Source organism: Prionailurus viverrinus, chromosome C1 (genome assembly GCF_022837055.1).
Source record: "Prionailurus viverrinus isolate Anna chromosome C1, UM_Priviv_1.0, whole genome shotgun sequence".
NCBI lineage: Eukaryota > Metazoa > Chordata > Mammalia > Carnivora > Felidae > Prionailurus > Prionailurus viverrinus.
The window spans coordinates 197634711-197652423 of NC_062568.1; the positions used below are offsets into that span (position 1 = coordinate 197634711).

The 17713-nt window shown below is 50.6% G+C and overlaps 1 protein-coding gene across 3 annotated transcripts in view; it reads right to left on the bottom strand.

The window, feature by feature from the left end:
- Positions 1-781: 781 nt before the first annotated feature.
- Positions 782-17713, bottom strand: part of EPHB2 (EPH receptor B2) — a 187094-nt gene continuing 170162 nt past the window's right edge. For 2 of the 3 annotated variants that reach the window (XM_047873613.1, XM_047873612.1), the window contains exons 8-16: positions 16333-16441; positions 15516-15583; positions 8210-8332; positions 7418-7665; positions 6261-6476; positions 5221-5370; positions 4063-4256; positions 1716-1871; positions 782-1207 (exon numbers count right to left, since the gene is read on the bottom strand). In XM_047873613.1, the coding sequence (XP_047729569.1) occupies positions 1099-1207; positions 1716-1871; positions 4063-4256; positions 5221-5370; positions 6261-6476; positions 7418-7665; positions 8210-8332; positions 15516-15583; positions 16333-16441 (1373 nt within the window). In that variant the 3' untranslated portion in view covers positions 782-1098. The remainder of the gene's footprint in view (positions 1208-1715; positions 1872-4062; positions 4257-5220; positions 5371-6260; positions 6477-7417; positions 7666-8209; positions 8333-15515; positions 15584-16332; positions 16442-17713) is intronic. The other variant, XM_047873614.1, reaches the window with a different exon arrangement.

The following is a 17713-nucleotide window of genomic DNA, read 5'->3' on the forward strand; positions in this document are numbered from 1 at the left end:
CTCTCTGCAGGGGGAGGAGGGAAGAGTGTCAATGAAAACCATATAAAAAATCCAGAAATGTGCATATAAAATCTCGCCCTTGGTGTATTGCCTAAGTCAGTAAGCAGAAAGCACCTTCTTCTTGGAGAAGGATCAAGTCCTCAAAAGGTAGGAAATGTCAAAGTGTCACTTCATTGTCATTAAAAAAAAAAAAAAAAACAACCCAACAAACAAACCCCCCAAACCAAATCCACCCCTGACCAAAATACCCCCGAGTCCACGAATTGCTGTAAACAAACCCAAATGCAGGAGCAATCCTGTCGTCACTGCAGCATCGGGCCTGCAGGCAGGGCTATGCATCCTCAGGAAGGTTGACCTTGCCGGTGTCCCCGTGGTCTCCCCGACCGAGGAAGACAACAGCCCCCTTTCGGCCCCATGAGCCGACAGGAGAAACAAGTCTTTTTTCATTGGAGTTTCTAAAATATTCTCCAAAGACAGAAAAATTCTTCTGTTTGCCCAGTGGCGGCGGGAGTGGAGTTTCCCCGAGTGGTTCTCGTGGCGGCTGCCTGGCCGCCCGCCTGCCCCGTCTGCCTGCCGTGTGGCTGTTGAGTGAGGCCTGGAAGAACAGCCCAGGGACAGGAGAGAAGGGTGGCCCCTGTCTCCCCCTTCACATTGGTTTTCCTGAAAGTGTTTCTTGGCTCTGGCCAGGTCGCCTTCCCAGAGGGAGTTGGAGAGAAACTGCTTTTGGTCTCCAATTGGGACAAATCGCGTGGATCTCCCAAGCCCTTTTTTTTTTTTTTTCTTTTCTTTTCTTTTTTTTCCCTAAGAACAATGATCACTTTCCTTATGAGAATCCTCTTTAAAAAATATTCCTTGTATTTCCCGCCCCCTCCCTGGATCTATTTTCTTTTGTCCCCGTTCCCTTTTTTCCATCATCTGAGTTGCACATATTCTTGGTGACGTCTCGTGGCTGGAGCGCTGCTCGGTTCTTCCTGCTGCCCGTGGCCTCCTGGCAGGTGGCTGACCCTGCGGTGGACGTGGACGGAGAACCAGGGGGCTGGCGTGTGGGGCAGAGTGGGGGGGGGGCTGGAGGAAGAGGTGAGCCGAGGCGGATGAATGTCAAACCTCCACAGACTGGATCTGGTTCATCTGTGCCCGCATCACCTGGATACTGTTCAGGATTTTTTTCTGGTGGCCAGCCAAGGTGACCCCAACCCGGAGAATGTCCCTTTAGGAGAGAAGCATGTGCGTTAGGAAATGTGGGGATGGAGGGGACTTTGGGCCAGGTAGAGAGCTGTCTGGGCTTCTCCAGGGGTGTCCTGCTGAAGAGAGCAAGGGAGGGGGGTGAGTGGGTGGATGTCTGGAGCAGGAGTGATGGGCTGGGCTTGGAAGGAGCACGTGACTGGGAGTCAGGACACTCAGGGGGCACTGGTCTCCCCTGCTGCGGGGAGGGAGGAGGGAACTTGCACTTATGAAGCGCCTGCTCACTTTATATCCCTTTGATCGTCCTACCAATCTCCCGTTTACAGAAGAAAACTGGGGCTGAGGGAGGTTCTGATTGGCCCACGGTCACAGGCAGACCTGGGTGGTGTTCTGAATATGACCCCAAGCTGGCCATCTTGTCCCACACATCCCTACTGGACACTGTCTGTCCCTCGCCCTCCAGAGCCCCCTACTTAGTGGGATGGGTGGGGAGGGGTATTGATGATGGTGGGTGGAGGCAGCCGGGCACTTACTCCATCATCATCTGCGACACGACGTCGAAGGAGGTGAAGCCGGCATTGGCGAAGCTCTCCTTGTACTGCCCCATCTTGATGGCTTCCAGCCACTCATCCACGGTGTTAAAGCTGGTGTAGTCGGGGATCGTGCGGTCCAGCAGCGGCAGGTTGATTCTGGGGGTGGCGTGGGCAACAGAGATGGTCAGGGCATGAGCTGGGAAGGGGGGCGGGGGTAAGCATGGGTGTGGGCACACCCGTGGGCTGCGTACCTGCCCCTGGGTATCCATCTGCGTGAACAAAGGTGAATGAATGTATACGTACGCGAGTATTTCTGTGTGAGAGTGGGTGTGAATTTGCACCTATGTAAATGAGCACACGTATATGTGTGGCTATGTGAGAGTGAGTGTGTGTGCAGGACTCCACGCTGAGGCCACCTGGAAAACCCAGGGAAGCCTCTGTGGGGACCCCTGGAAGGCTGGACCACCACGGTGAGGAGGGAGACGCTTCTCCAAGCCTCCTATTTGCAGGAGGGAGGAGTCTAAGTGCGCAGGACTAAGTGTGCTACTATTCCGTATTTCCTCCATCCTTCTCCACGCTGGGTGTGCTGTAGGAAGCTATGGGCTGCACCTCCAACGTCCAGACAAGGCTGGTGGCACTCGCGAGAGTGAAATGACTCTCACGGGGTTAAAAGCTCAGAGTGATTTTATCCGGAGAGTCAGGAGTAGCTGACGCAGGGCCACGGTGGGGATGGACAGGCAGACGCAAACACAAATTTTTGGCCACAAAAACTTGGCAGGTGAAGGACTTGGGCCCAAAGAGTCTCTGGATACAGCCAGCCCTGGATCCTGAAGACACCTGGCTGGACACCCCTCAGAAACCCTGTGTGATAGTGTCCTGGAGAGAAAGAGCGTACAAGGCCAGGAGAGACAGGGGTCTGGGACCGCCACCCAAGCAAGGCAGTGGTGACCTCGGGTCTGATGGAGCATGCCCTGGACCCCCAGGAGAAGACAAGCCCCGGATCACTGGAGCTGACAGTCTCTCTGATTCAGGGATGGTGACCTGAGTGTGGGCCATGGTGTGTGTGTGTGTGTGCGTGTGTGTGTGTGCACGTGCGTGGCTGGGGTGGGGAGGCTGCAAATGTAAGTGAGAGGGTCTAGGTTTGAGCGTGAGGGTAGCTAGGAAGGAAACCTGGTGACCAGTGAATATGTCTACCAACCAAGATTCTGGTAATTTTTCTTCAATGCTGTCCTCTCTGACCATGCTTTTTTTTTTTTTTTTTTTAATATATGAAATTTATTGACAAATTGGTTTCCATACAACACCCAGTGCTCCTCCCAAAAGGTGCCCTCCTCAATACCCATCACCCACCCTCTCCTCCCTCCCACCCCCCATCAACCCTCAGTTTGTTCTCAGTTTTTAACAGTCTCTTATGCTTTGGCTCTCTCCCACTCTAACCTCTTTTTTTTTTTTTTTCCTTCCCCTCCCCCATGGGTTCCTGTTAAGTTTCTCAGGATCCACATAAGAGTGAAACCATATGGTATCTGTCTTTCTCTGTATGGCTTATTTCACTTAGCATCACACTCTCCAGTTCCATCCACGTTGCTACAAAAGGCCATATTTCATTTTTTCTCATTGCCACGTAATATTCCATTGTGTATATAAACCACAATTTCTTTATCCATTCATCAGTGGATGGACATTTAGGCTCTTTCCATAATTTGGCTATTGTTGAGAGTGCTGCTATGAACATTGGGGTACAAGTGCCCCTATGTATCAGTACTCCTGTATCCCTTGGATAAATTCCTAGCAGTGCTATTGCTGGGTCATAGGGTAGGTCTCTGACCATGCTTTAAAAAGTGCTTCCTGGGGCGCCTGGGTGGCTCAGTCGGTGAAGCGGCCGACTTCAGCTCAGGTCACGTTCTTGGGGTTCAAGAGTTGGGGCCCCGTGTTGGGCTCTGTGCTGACAGCTCAGAACCTGGAGCCTGCTTTGGATTCTGTGTCTCTGTCTCTCTCTCTCTGCCCCTCCCATGCTTGTGCTCTATCTCTCTCTCTCTCTGTTTCTGTCTCTCTCTCTCTCTCTCTCTCTCAAAAATAAATAAATATTAAAAAAAAAAAAGTGCTTCCTTTACCACCTTTACCGCTTCCTTCTCCTTTTCTGTGTCCTGGGCTCCTCCACACCCCCAAGGCAGGGCAAATGCCCAGTGAACATTAGTGCTGGCCTTCCCTGACCCCGAGCTGCAGTGTAGATCATCTGCCCGAGGCAGGTGGAGCTTGGGGGAGTGGAGATTTGGAGACAGGAAGGGCTGGCTGGGGATGGGGTGGAGATATACTGGGAGGAGGGAGTGGGGCCAGACCAGAGCCGTACCCGGAGGAGAGGGGTGCCATGGCTTTGAGGCTGTTGGGGTTTCGGATCATCTTGTCCAGCGTGTTGACGATCTGGCCAAACTTAGGCCGGTGGTTTCGGTCCTTCTGCCAGCAGTCTAGCATGAGCTGATGTAGGGCGCTTGGGCAGTCCATGGGTGGCGGCAGCCGATAGTCCTGCTCTATGGCATTGATTACCTGGAAACAACACAGGGGCAGAGTCGGTGGGGTGGGTGGGGTAAGAGCATCTGCCTCTAACCTGTCCTGTCTTTCCACCCCCCACTCTGTATTGCAGGAAAGACCTATTTGGTTGCCATGGCAACTGCTTTCACCTCCTGGATACAGCCCCAAGGACGGGCCTCACCTGAGTTCCCACCGTCTATGGCCTCAGTCTGACCTGCAACCTGGGTGCCTACCCCCTCTCTCCAATGTGTCCTGCCACTAGGCCCAGAATCACTTTCCCTAGCTGGACCGTGAGTCACCCTCCATGCTCAAGAAGCTTCTTCAAGTCCTTCCCGTTTTGTGTTGTTGTAGATCAGAATTTGCTGGCTTGATTTTCAAACACCCCATTATTGAACCTTATCAACCTTTCTGATCATCTTTCCTCTCTACCGATCCCCAATATGATCCCTCAGTTCCCACCTCGGGGCCTTTGCCCGGGTTATCGTTCCCATTTGAAGTCCTCATGTCTCCAAGTCCTACTACTGTGAGCATCCCACCTGTCCTGTGAAGACTTCCTGATTTTCTTCATGCTGCCCTTGCCTCAACACCTACAGGACTTGACACCTGCCTTCTCCCATTTAACAGCTGATCATAAAGTTCCTGATGACAACATCTTGTTCCTGGAATAAGCGTCCTGTCCCCCAGTTATGTGGAAAACACCTGAGATAGTCTCACTCAGGGCTGACCACAAAGTGAAGGCATCTTGAAGATTTGCCGAATTGTGGATGTGTAGGCCTTTCCTGCTCTTGACCTCTGGAGAGTCCAGGGTCCTGTGTAGACATCTGAATCAGCCACCATTGGGCTGGGAGCTGCCTTGGCCCGGTATCTCAGAGACCTTGCTCCCATTCCCTGGGAGATCAGAAAAAGGCCAGGAATTCTGGATCTTCCCCTCCCATCTGGCTGGCCACAGAGGCTCTGCCCAGCCCCCTTGGATACTCACATCCTGGTTGGTCATGTCCCAGTAGGGCCGTTCCCCGTAGGACATCACCTCCCACATGACGATACCATAGCTCCACACGTCACTGGCTGAGGTGAACTTCCGGTACTGGATGGCTTCTGGGGCCGTCCAGCGGATGGGGATCTTCCCACCCTGGGGAACACAATGAGGAAAGTTAATGGGTGAGAGGCTGATCCATGTGGTCTCTGCTCTCAATATTCCTCACCCTATGCCCTGTGCGTACCAGTCACACGAAGCCCCTCATTCTTTCTCAAACTCACCATGCTACTTTAGGCCTTGAGAATTTGCACGTGCTGTTCCCTCTGCATGAAATGCCTTTCCTCACTCTGCTGTCTGAAAACCCCTTCCTATCCTTTAAGTATCTCTGAAAGTCTCTCCCTAAGTCCCAAGTGCCAAGGAGTTGCTCACTCTTTTTAATCCTCCAACTGGGTCCTCGATCTCTGTCAGGGAGGCATTTGTCATACAGAGCAGTAATGAAATCATTTGCCTGTGTGCTTGCCTCTTCTTATGCTATAGATTCTGAGTTCTTCGGGCGGGGGCTTCGTCTTGCTCCTTTCCGTTTAAAACTCTTCAGCAGGGGACAGTCCTGAGTTTAGGCATTCCAGGTCTCCAAAATCAGCCCTGCCTGCCTCTCCAGTCTCACTGCCCACCACCTCCCCTCTTAGGGTCTGTGTTCCAGTCACAGCTTGGTTTGAGAACATGGCATCTGACAAACTGTTACTGGCCCTTCAGCTTTCAGCTCACATCTCACCCCCTCTGAGCAAGCCTTCCTGGGCCTCCCAAGACTGGTGTCCTGACTTAGAGCTCTGTTACCCCATGTTTCTCTGCACATCTGTGTCCCCTGCCAGCCTGTGGGCTCCAAGAGGGCAGAAACTGTGATTTATGCCTCTATGTCTCTTGGGTCCGGCACAGTGCTTGGCATGAGCAGGTGTCAGTGAAAAGGTATTGTAGGCAGAGATGGACACCTATGTATGTCCTCTTTCCTGGCACCATGACCCTGTTGTTCTCTGCCTCCATCTTACCAGTGCGCTGGTGTAGGTGGGGTCTGAGGTATCATCCTCCAGAAAGCGTGAGAGCCCAAAGTCAGACACCTTGCAGACCAGGTTGCTGTTGACGAGGATGTTGCGGGCGGCCAGGTCGCGGTGGACGTAGTTCATGTCTGCCAGGTACTTCATGCCAGCCGCGATGCCCCGGAGCATGCCCACCAGCTGGATGACTGTGAACTGCCCATCATTTTGCTTTGGGAGAAGTGGAGAAAACACATAGTGAATGGGAGGGCATCAATCAGAGCTCTGGATCATCGGCACAACAGGAAACCAGAGCAGGACCCTGCTACCCTGGCCTCATGCTCCCTGTGGGAAGAATTCAGATGCTTGGGGGTCTGAGAGAGGCCCACGAGAGGCCAATTTCACGGTGGGGGAAAGAACATGGGCTTTGGAGTAGACGCAGCTGGTTTGACTCTGGCTCTGCCCTTTGCTGGCCGTGCAACCTTGGACAAGTGACCTAACCTCTTGAGTCTCTTTCTTCATCTGTGTATTAAATGGGGATAAGTTATATCCATCTCCCAGGGCTGTCTGAGTTAAATAAGAAGGCGCACAGAGGTATGTGCATGGCACATAGGAGGTGCTTAAAAACGTTTGTTAAATGGCAACTAGTCTAGCAGCACGTTTCTATGCTTTTTGTCTAGCTGGTTAACTGTGATCTCCTGGGGGGGTCTGAAAACTCTCCTCTCTTGGCCTTGTGCTCTGGACTCCTCCCACTAGCCCATATGGCTTTGGAGAAATCCAAAATCTGGTGAAAATCCTGGACTAGGGTTCAAGAGACCTGGCTCCAGTCCTGGCTCTCCCCCTGACCCCCTAGGTAATCCTGGGCAAACCGTACCCATCTTTGAACCTCACTTTTCTCTCCTGCATAATGAGAAGGTTGGCTAAGAGCATCGATGATAACGGATTTCAGGCTGTGTGCTAACTTTGACGGACTGGTTGTGGTTTCCTAGATTGAAAGGATTCTGAGACCGCTACCTGGTTCAGGGGGACAGAGGATGGAAAGAGGCAGCAGACGAGCCCCTCCTGACACAGGTTTTCCCCAAGACCCCGTCAGGCTCTGACAACATGAAGTTATTTCCACCACTCCTTTTCCTCCCCACCCATGGGCCCCTGGAACTCTTGGCTTTCCCTACCCGGAGGAAGGAGTCCAGGGAGCCATTCTCCATGAACTCAGTGATGATCATCACAGGCGTGCTCTTGGTGACAACGCCCTCCAGGTGGATGACGTTGGGGTGGTCGAACTGGCCCATGATGGAGGCCTCGCTCAGGAAGTCCCGGCGCTGCTTCTCAGTATAGCCTGACTTGAGCGTCTTGATGGCCACAAAGATCTCTCTCTTGCCTGGCAGTTTTAGGTGGCCACTGCATACCTCACCAAACTCCCCTGGGACACACACACCAAGAAAGGCAGGATGTCACTTGCCAGCTGGAAATGTCACCTTCCCACTCCCTGTAACCTCTATTCCTGGGTCCTGAATGAACTTTTTCTCCCCAGTGATCAGCTCATCCTCTTGACAAAGAACCCCTTTGTAGAATGTGGGGGCCCCTAAGGTCTCAGTAAACTCTCCACAGCTGCCCCATGGTATTTGGCTGGGTATGGGGTAAGGCTGTAGGGGAACCTGGGGGGATGGAGAGAGGGACAGGAAGGACACAGCACTAGACCGAGTCCAGAGAATTGGGTTCTAGACCTAGCTCGATCTCTGACATGATATGCAAGCTCCTTCCCAGCCCTGTGCCTCAGTTTCCTCATCTATCGATGAGGTAGTTTTCCTGGATGACCCTTGAGGGCTTTTCCACCTTGGCTATTCTGAACCTTCAGGCCTTGGAGGGTCCTCTGAGGCTCCTACCCCACATGCTCCCCTCTGCCCCTAGAGTACTCCCCCCTCATGGCTGAGGCCATGGTACCTGGGAGAGCACCCACCACCTACCTGCTCCAATCACCTGCTCAATTTTGACACAGGAGATGTCAATTTCCTTGGCAAACTCCCGCACTGCCTCATTGGGGTCCTCATAGGTGAAAGGGTCGATGTAGATCTTCATGCCTGGGGTCACTGGGGGACAAGACCAGGCTTGGTCACATGCACAGAATCAAGATGTGGACAAATGGAAAGGCTACGGTTAGTCCCTCTGTAGAGGGAAATACACTCCCATATGGCCCGATAGGAACTGGGCAACCCTTTGCAGGTTACTTGACCTCTCTGAGTCTCGGTGAGCAGATGGGCACTGAGCTGAGTAGAAGGGTGAGGAGAACAGAGAGCTCGGCAGAGAGAGCAAATAGGTTCTAGCTCTTGTTCCAACTCTAATTGATTCGTAATGTCTTCCTGAAGGAGCTAAAAGACTGTCAGGGTTGTTTAGCAATGTCTACTATGGGTGTGGGCATAAAAGGATAGATAGGTTTGTCTCTCTTGTGTTAGAGAATCAGGGGGTGCAAAGAAAAGGAAGAGGAAGTCAAGAAGGAAGAGAGAGATTTGGAAGATATACAGAAAGAGGAGGCAGGAGTCCATGTTCTTGGGCAGCTGCTAAGGAGCCTTCCCTGTCTTTTAAGGCTTAATTTAAGCATCCTCTCCCTTCAGGGAACTTCCTGGCTGCCTCAGCTCTCCCAGGCAGGCCCCAGAGCCTGGAGGGGCTGCCTACTCACTAGGGTCGAAGGACCCATCACTCGGCCCACTTCCCAGGTCCCCCACTAGTTAGTCTTAAACCACGCCGGATCTCAAATTTCCTGGTGATCAGCATGTGGCTGGACATGGGGCATATTAATTTGATTCTTGATTTGGGTGTACTTTTTTATTTGATGCAGAAATTAAGGATGTAACTTGGGTATCAAAGACCTAATTCTGATCCTAGCACTGAGCCAACAAAACACTTGGAAGGAAGGGAAAGGTGATCAATCCCATATTCTCCCTCCCAGATAACTCGTCTTCTGCTGCCCAGGCCCCCTCTGGCTTCCCAAGCTCCCTGCCCACATTCTCCATTGCCCCAGGGGCAGCGACTTTGGAGGCAGCAACTCTAGGAGGAGGGAGCTGGAGTCCCTGGACCATAGTAAGGCTTGGCTGGTTGGTGAATGGGGGCATCAATGCTGCTCAGCTGTGTGACCTTAGACATGTTAGTTGATCACTCTGTTTCTGTTGCAGATATTCCAGGAATCTAAAATTGGAACCTCTAACACACAGGTTGGCAAACTGGCCCACTGACCGTTTTGTAAATAAAGTTTTATTGGAACATAGCTGCGTGCATTCCTTTGCCTGGCACTGCTTTCAGCTACAGTGACCAAGTTGAGTAGTTAACAATAGAGACCCTATGGTATTTTTACTCTCTGGTCCATTACAGAAAAGTTTGCCAACTACTGTTCTAACACATTAGCTGTTTTTTGGATTATTTATGTAGGTGTTTGTCTAGCCCTTTAATTAACTAATTAATTAATTAATTAATTTATTTATTTAGATTTTATTTTTAAGTAATCTCCACACTCAACATGGGGCTCAAACTCACAACCCCGAGATCAAGAATTACATGTTTTACCAATTGAGCCAACCAGGGGTCCCTGTCTAGCGCTTTAGGTGAAGGTTTCTTCATTTGGGTCTGTGAACCACTTGACAGACCCAGGATGAGTTTGGTGGGACAGGGGAGTCTGGTAACCTCCCAAATGGAATGCATGTATGCATGTATGCATGTATGTATTTATTTATTTATTTTAGAGAGAGAGCACAAGTGGGGGAGAGGGGCAGAGACAGAGAGAAGGAAAGAGAGGAGAATCTTACTGGCTCCATGGCTCCATGCCCAGAGTGGGGCTCAACGTGGGGCTCGAACCCACAACTGTGAGATCATAACCTGAGCCAAAGTCAAGAGTGGGACGCTTAACCAACTGGGCTATCCAGGCACCCCTATTATTACCATTTTGAATTAGAAAAGTGACTCATACTCTTTATTTATAGTCTAAAAATTATGGAAATAAATATTGTGACAGTTGAAGTTCTCCCCAAATCCATCCCCGAGTTTAGATTTTTCTGTTTTATAATTTTATATACACACGTGTCCGCATATTTGTGTTTTTCTGGCCATAGGATCCAAAATTTTCAGCTGACTCAGAGGAGCCTGAGACCCCAAAAGAAATTAAGAACCACCACCTATAACTGTGGGAGCCTGGGTGGAGGGGGTAGGTGGGTGCATGGTCTTTCCTCGTTTTTCTCTCCCCTAGAATAATGCATAAAGTTCTACATGGAATATACACTCAGTGTCTATAGAGCTGAGCAGAATCCATGTGACAGAGAAAAAAGACCCTTTGTGTCCAGCACTGGGCAGGCTCTTTATATGGATTATCTCATTTTCTGCACCCAACAACTCTTGGAGGAAAGGATCACTATTTTCATTTCATGCATGAGGGAACTGCAGCTCAGAGAGCCTAAGTAATCTACCGAAGGCCACACAGCTAGAAAATGGTATAGCCAGGACTTGAATCCAGGCCTGTCAGATTTGAGCCAAGGGCCACTACTCTTAATCATCATGCCCGTGGCCTCCCAGATGCAATCCAACCAGATCTGGTCCATGCCTTCTCCTCCTCCTGGACTGTTCAGCCGTGACCCCTTCTCTAAGTCAGCCCTCCTCAGACTGGGGACATCAGCCCCTGGGAGATGCTCCCTTTCTTGCTCAAACTCTGAGCCTGGCCTGTGGTTCTTGGTGACTGACTTTCAACCTCCCTCCGACAGAACTGGGGGAAGCCCTTTCCGCCAGGCCAGCTGTGGAGGGAGGACAGGAATGGGTCAGCTCAGGGAGCTAAGGAGAAGCAGAGCAGGAGCTCAAAGCTGACTTGGGCACTGTCAGCCGATCACATGCCATCCCCAAGCCTTGGCCAGGAGTGTTGGTCAGGAGGGCTCTCTATTGCTTGCAGAACAAAGGCAAGTGCCTTCATCTGGCCTTCCAAACTCTCTGGGTTGGGCTCCAACTTCAGCTCCCTGATCCTCTACAGCAAAAAGGAAGTATTTACCCAGAGGTCCCACACACCTGATCATTTCTGTACTCTGTGCTTTTGTTCATGTGGTTACCTCCACCAGGAATGCACTTCTCTTCCTCTGTGTGTCTAGATCAAATGCCACCTCCTCCGTGAAGCCTGCCTGGATCCTTCTAGTGGAGATCCATGCTTTCTCTTCAGGTTCCCGAAGCCCTGTCTCTGCACCCACTCCTATGGCCGTGACATCTGTATGGCTCTCCTCTTTTATGGGGTCTGCCGGATATGCATGTCTACAGCTTCCTGCCACCCCTTTCTGGAACACTCTGCTGCCTGTGAGGGCTTGCTTTACCCTCTCTCCCTCAGGGGGACAGGGGTCATGTCTCTCTAGCTCATGCTAAATGCCAGAGCCTGACCCATAGAGCAGGCTCGAGAAATGCTTACTGAAAGAATAATAGCATTACCTATTGAAATGTCCTTTTTTCTCTTTCCACCTGTTTGCGGTCATGGATACCTTCGAGAATTTGCCAAAAGCTATGGATCTGCTCCTTGGAAAATTATTCACGTGTGTGTCACACTCCCATACCCAGCATACAATTTTGGAATGCTCACCGGCCCTTGAAGCTCTTGGGGTTTGTGAACCCCCAATTACGAGCCCTCGCTCTAGAATGTTTTCTCTATAGTACACAAGTGAAGGAGCATTCAGTAGATGCTTAATAAACGCTTATTGATTGTATGGCTCTGAGTAAAACTGTCTCTGCTTCTGTGACCCTTTGGTTTCACCTCACCATTAATAACACAATCTACTCACAGTTCAGTGTGGATTCACCAGGCACTAGGCCCCGTTCTGGGTACTTCACAGGCGTCTATCCAATTAATCCTCCTGACAACTCTGCCAGGTAAATGCTATTATTAGGCTGAGCCATATGAAATTGTTAGTATTTGGCTGTTTACGACCTACAAACATGGCAATTTCATTGGGTCCAACCTAATATTATCCCCATTGTTTGGATGCGGACATTGAGGCATAAGAAAGTTTAGATGGCCTGCCCAAGGCGACAGCCCGTTGGGGGCTGAATCCAGGTCGTCTGGCTGTGAGTTGACACTTGTAACTGCCAGCCTACTATTTTCTTCTGGGTGCTTTCCCATCCTGTCTCCTGGAATGGAAGGTGATTACTCAAGGCCTGGCTCCCAGGACAGGTATTTGCTAAACTGAAGTTGGATAAGGATCTCTGCAGTCAGAGTCTTCAGAAAATACTGGTCTGCTGTTTGGATGACTTATGACTGTCAGGACCCGCTGTCCTGGACCCAAATGGGAAATTCAAGTGGAAGGAGGAAGAACCAGACATTCAGAAACCAGGTCTGAGTTCTGGATATGCCAGTAATAATAGTCACAAAAAAGCTGCGTTATGAGTTTGAACGGAGGATCAACCACTGTACTGATACAGCTGTGTGCCCTTTGGCAAGTTACTTAACCTCTCTGTGCCTCACTTTTTTTTTCACATATAAAACGGAGATCATAAATAGCACCTACCTCATAAGGGGACTGCAAGGGTTAAACGAGAATCTTTTTAAGGGGCTAAGTATCGTAGTTGGCAAATAGAAAGCGCCGAATAATTGTTACCTGCTATAGAGAAGAGTTGGCTATTATTAAATATTATTAGGAAGCACTTTAATATCCATTAATTCATTTAATCCTCACAATTCTGTGAAAGAAGCATCATTCTTGCTACTTCCCATATAAAGATGCCAAGGTTCAGAGAGGTTCGATGGCTTTCCCAAGGTCACACAGCTGGCCAGTGGTAGAGCAGGGAAGAGAAACCAGGTTGGTCCCTCTGGTCCACATCCAGGTACCATGGACCTTGGTCCTCACTCAGCACCTGCTGGACGAGGGAACATATGAGCCGGTGAGGGTGACTTCAAGCCAGTCACACACATCTCCGGGCCTCAGCTTCCTCCTCTGTCCCGGCGACACACGGTTGCCGGGGGGTGTGGGACCCCAAGGCTGGCAGGGCTTTGAAAAAAACAAAGTCCTTTTTAGATTCAGGGAGCAGGAGTCTGAGCTTTAGAACATGTTGATCCATGAACAAATCCTGGGCTCTATTTTAAAAATAAATCCCTGCTGTCACCTGTTTCCTTGTTACCCACTCACACTCTAAATAGTGAGGCTTCCACATGGCTCCAGGTGACGAAGCATGTGAGCCACCTTCGTCCAGCTTCGTCCACCTTAGTCCACACTTAGTCAGGTGTGGACAGCACGGTGTGGTGAGGAGTGTGGACCTCCGTTCTGGCCCTGAGCTGCTTTGTGACCTCTCTGGGCCTCAATTCCCTCATGCTCAAAGTTGGCAGTTATAAGGATTAAATGAACAAATATATGTACCGCATGAAAACAATTCCTGGGCATACTGTATGCATTTAGCTATATCTACAACCATGATTTCATTACTTGGGGAAGAGGAGGGGGTGATGTAATTTATGACTTTTATTTTTAATGTACAGGTGAATTTTTTATTTTGGTGTAGCTAAATTTGCCTTTTTTTTTTCCAGAGCTTTCCATTGCTTTTATGCTTAGAAAGTCCTTTTCTTTTTATAATTTTTTTCATGTTATTTATTTTAGAGAGAGAGTGTGCATGCAGGGGAGTGGGGCAGAGAAAGAGAGAGAATGTTAAGCGGGGCTCGATCCCATGACCCTGGGATCATGACCTGAGCGGAAATCAGGAGTCAGATGCTCAACTGACTGAGCCACCCAGGTGCCCTGAAACTCCTTTTCTATCCACATATCCATTACATAGTTACCGAAATTGTCTTCTGGAAATTTTAATGGTTTAATTATTTTTTACGTTTATGTCTAAAATGATTTTTTAAGCTCAGGAACTTTTCCTTTAAATTGACTGTTACCCAGAGGCTTAATATCTAGAACTGCTCGACTCGGCTCTTTCTTGCACGCTCCACACATCCAATCCTGCAGGAAATCTAGTGCATCTACTTTTTGGAAAATGTCAGAATCCAACCGCCAACTGCTTCCACTCTGGTCTAGGCACCACATATCTTCCCTGGATTATTCCAACAGCCACCTCTCAGGTCTCCCTGCTTCTGTCCTGCTTGGCACCCTCCAGCCCCCTCAGTCCATTCTCCACACAGCAGCTAGAGAGGTCCTGTCAAAACTGTAACTCAGAGCACGTCAGTCTTTGGTTCAGACCCTCCTAGAGGTTCCCTATTTCACTCAGAATAAAAACCAAGGCCCTGCAATGGCGGACAAGAATCTGCATGTTGCAACCCCTCATACCTGCCCCTCCTGCCTCCTCACTCTGCTCCAGTCACACTAACCTCCTGGCTGTTCCTGAAACCTGCCAGGCACATTCCAGCCTCAGGGCCTTTGCACTGACTGTTCCTTCTGCCTGGGAGGCCCTTCCCTCAGGTATATCCACGCAGCTCACGCCCCTAGCTTGTTCGTGTCTTTGCTCACCTGAAACCCTCTTGAGGCCAACTCTGACTGCCCTGTTTGAAAAGGCAGCCTTGACCCTGCAACTCTGGATCCATCGCCCTGTTCTACTTTGCCTTTTGTTCTAGGACACCATGCGCTTTTCTCTAGGACATCATGCGCTTTTCTCATTTATTACCTGTGTTTTTTGTTGTTGTTGTTCCCTGTCCCTTCACCAGAGTATAAGTTCCACAAGGGTAGGGAAATGTGGTTTGCTTACTTGTGTATCCCCAGCACCTAAAACAGTGCCTGAAGTGGCTACCGGAAGAGTCACCTCTTGGGCCAGAGCCTGGGGTCCTCATCATCTAATTTAACTCATGTGTTTATTGTACAAATATGTATCTAATGTCTTCTATGTGCTGGGCAGTGTGCTGGTGTTGGGGGGCAGCAGTGAGTGTCAGACACACTTTCCGGTCTCCAGATGTTCCCGCTATACTGTTGGGGAGACAAGGAAACGGCCATCACGGTGCGGCCAGGTAAGGGAGCGCTGTGCAAACACAGATGGGGCCCTGAAGCCCGGGCGGGATGGGGGGGTGGGGTCCGGGGAGGCCGCTCAGAGCGGTTTGTATGTGCCGCGGCTGAGGAAGAGGGGAGAGTCACACAGGTTAAGAGAAGGCGGGGGATGCCCCAGGCAGAGGGGGCAGCATGTGCAGAGGCTAAGAGGGAAGAGTGAGCTTGGCCCATTCGGGGAACAGCCTAACGTTCAGTCTGGCTGCGGCATGGTGGGGAGGCAGTGGAAGGAGGCTGGGGAGGCTGCTGGGAACTAAGAGTGAGGGGCCCAAGGGCGCCGGCCCAGCTGGGGTGTACGTACTGTGGCCACTGGTATAGTGCTGCAGCTTGTCCGTGTACTCCGAGTCAGCACGTTCAAACCCCCGTCTTCTGGAACAAGAGCAAAGGGCTGGAGCCACCTGGAAGCCCCCGGGGAGCTGGGAGCCACAGTAGGTGATAGGAAGAGGGAGGGCAGGCCCTCAAAACCACACCCCTGCCAGGGGGCTCCCTGCCTGCCCCCGGCCTAGCAGCCTCACCCCTCCTGGCCGCCCTCATCCCTTCCCACCTCTCCCACCTCAAATCCAGGCTCACCATTTCCCCATCCCCTCTCCAGCCAAGCCCTTTGAAAGTTATCGCCCATGGCCCCAGACATCCCAGGGGCTTCTGTCCATCTGACCTTACAGCCCAGTCTGTTATAAAGTGGGGATCTAAGGAGGAAGAGAGGGTCTTTGCATGATGCCCTGCAGAAGTCAGGAACAAGTCCCACCTCCTGCCTGGGCACATGTTGTGCCGGCCACCTGGGATGTCCCTTCCCCTTCCCCCACCTCCTCCCATCTACATCCTTTCTGTCTTTCCTGCCACCAAAGCCAGTGGGCCTTATCTGAGCTCCTCAACCTCCCCTCTGACACCCCACTTGTGGCCCTAGTCATGTAGGGGCCTCAACATGTAGTCATGTTCTGAGCCCAGAGGGATGTAGCCAATGGCAGCCGTTTAGGTAGGAGGGAGGGTATCCAGGCCTGTGCGAGCCTCTCCCTGGCCCTGGGGATGATGGGAATATCTCCTTGGCTCACAGACGCTATTCAGGCATGGCTGAATAGATGCTCAGCCAGCCCTGAAAGGGGCTGGAGACACCCACCCACCTGTTACACACAATGGCAATGACGACCACAGCAATGAGGAAGACCAGGCCGGCCGCCGAGGAGCCGATGATGAGTGGCAGCTTCTCCTGGATGCTTGTCTGGTACTCGGCTGGGGGAGAAAGCACGTTGTTGTCAGCCTGGCTCTGGGAGTCCTAATGTTCCCCACCTGGCTGGGTCTCCTAGGATCCCCAGATTCTGTTCCTGCTCCTGATAGAGCACCTGTCACATGCCCAGATGGAGAACTGGCCGGTACTCGCTCAGAGGTAACCTTGGACAAGTCCATGGACTGCTCCAACCCTCAGTTTCTCATCTATAAAATGGGCATTATACCTCAATGTTGATGTGAAAATCAACAATGATAAGAAGCTGACTTATAACTACAGAGAGGCAGTTATAAGCACGGACTCTGAGGCCAGACTCCCTGGGTTAAGTGGCAGTACCACTTACTATCTGTGACTTCTGGTAAAGTGACTTACCTCTCTGTGGCTTAGTTTCCTCATCTGTAAAGTGGGGAGATTAACAGTTCCTAGCTCATAGGATTGTTGTGTAAAGCACTTAGAAGGACATGTGGCAGGTAGCAACCACTCAGTAAATATTAACTATTATTGTTATTGAGTATTTTATGTTTTAGTCACTGTGCTAAGTATGTTATGTATCTTGTTTGATTTTCAGAACAATCTTGTGATTCGGTGCCGAAGGTCACCCCATTTACAGATGTGGGAAGCGACACTTAGCGATGCCATGACCTGCATGTGATCACACAGTTACAAAGTGGCCAAAGCCAGCATTTGAACCGAGGTCTGTTTGACCCAAGGCCACGGGCTTATATGAGATAATGCATAAAATGCACTCAGCATTGGTCTGGCTTTTGGAAACCACTCAGTACATTTTCAATGCCATCAACACCATCATTGTTTTAAATTTTATTATTATTACTTCTCATGTACTTCCATGACCAGACAGGAGCTCATTAAAGTCAGGGAGCAGATAAGTCCTGGGTCCTTAGCACCAGCACATATTTGTTGAGTTAGTAAGGAAAGCATCTCGGGACAGTCCCCCAAGGCTCCAGGTCAATGACACTCATCCGGCATGCAAGAGGTCTACAAAGGTGAAAATGCTGGCCACGAGGAAGTGGGGCTTTATAGAGGAGGTACCATTAGCGTCCTGGAAGAGATGGTAAAGCCATTAGGGAGAATTTTTGTGATAAAACAAGAATTCATGGGTCTAAGCCTCTGAGACATTCAGCTAGGCAAAGGCCAAGGCCCATGGCCAGTGATTGAAGCTGATGCTAAGAAGGGATGCTGGAGTCTGGTTATAAGGAAAGCTGCCTTGGGGCTTCATTGGTTGGTGAAAGGGCTCCCAGACTCACAGCAGTGACAAC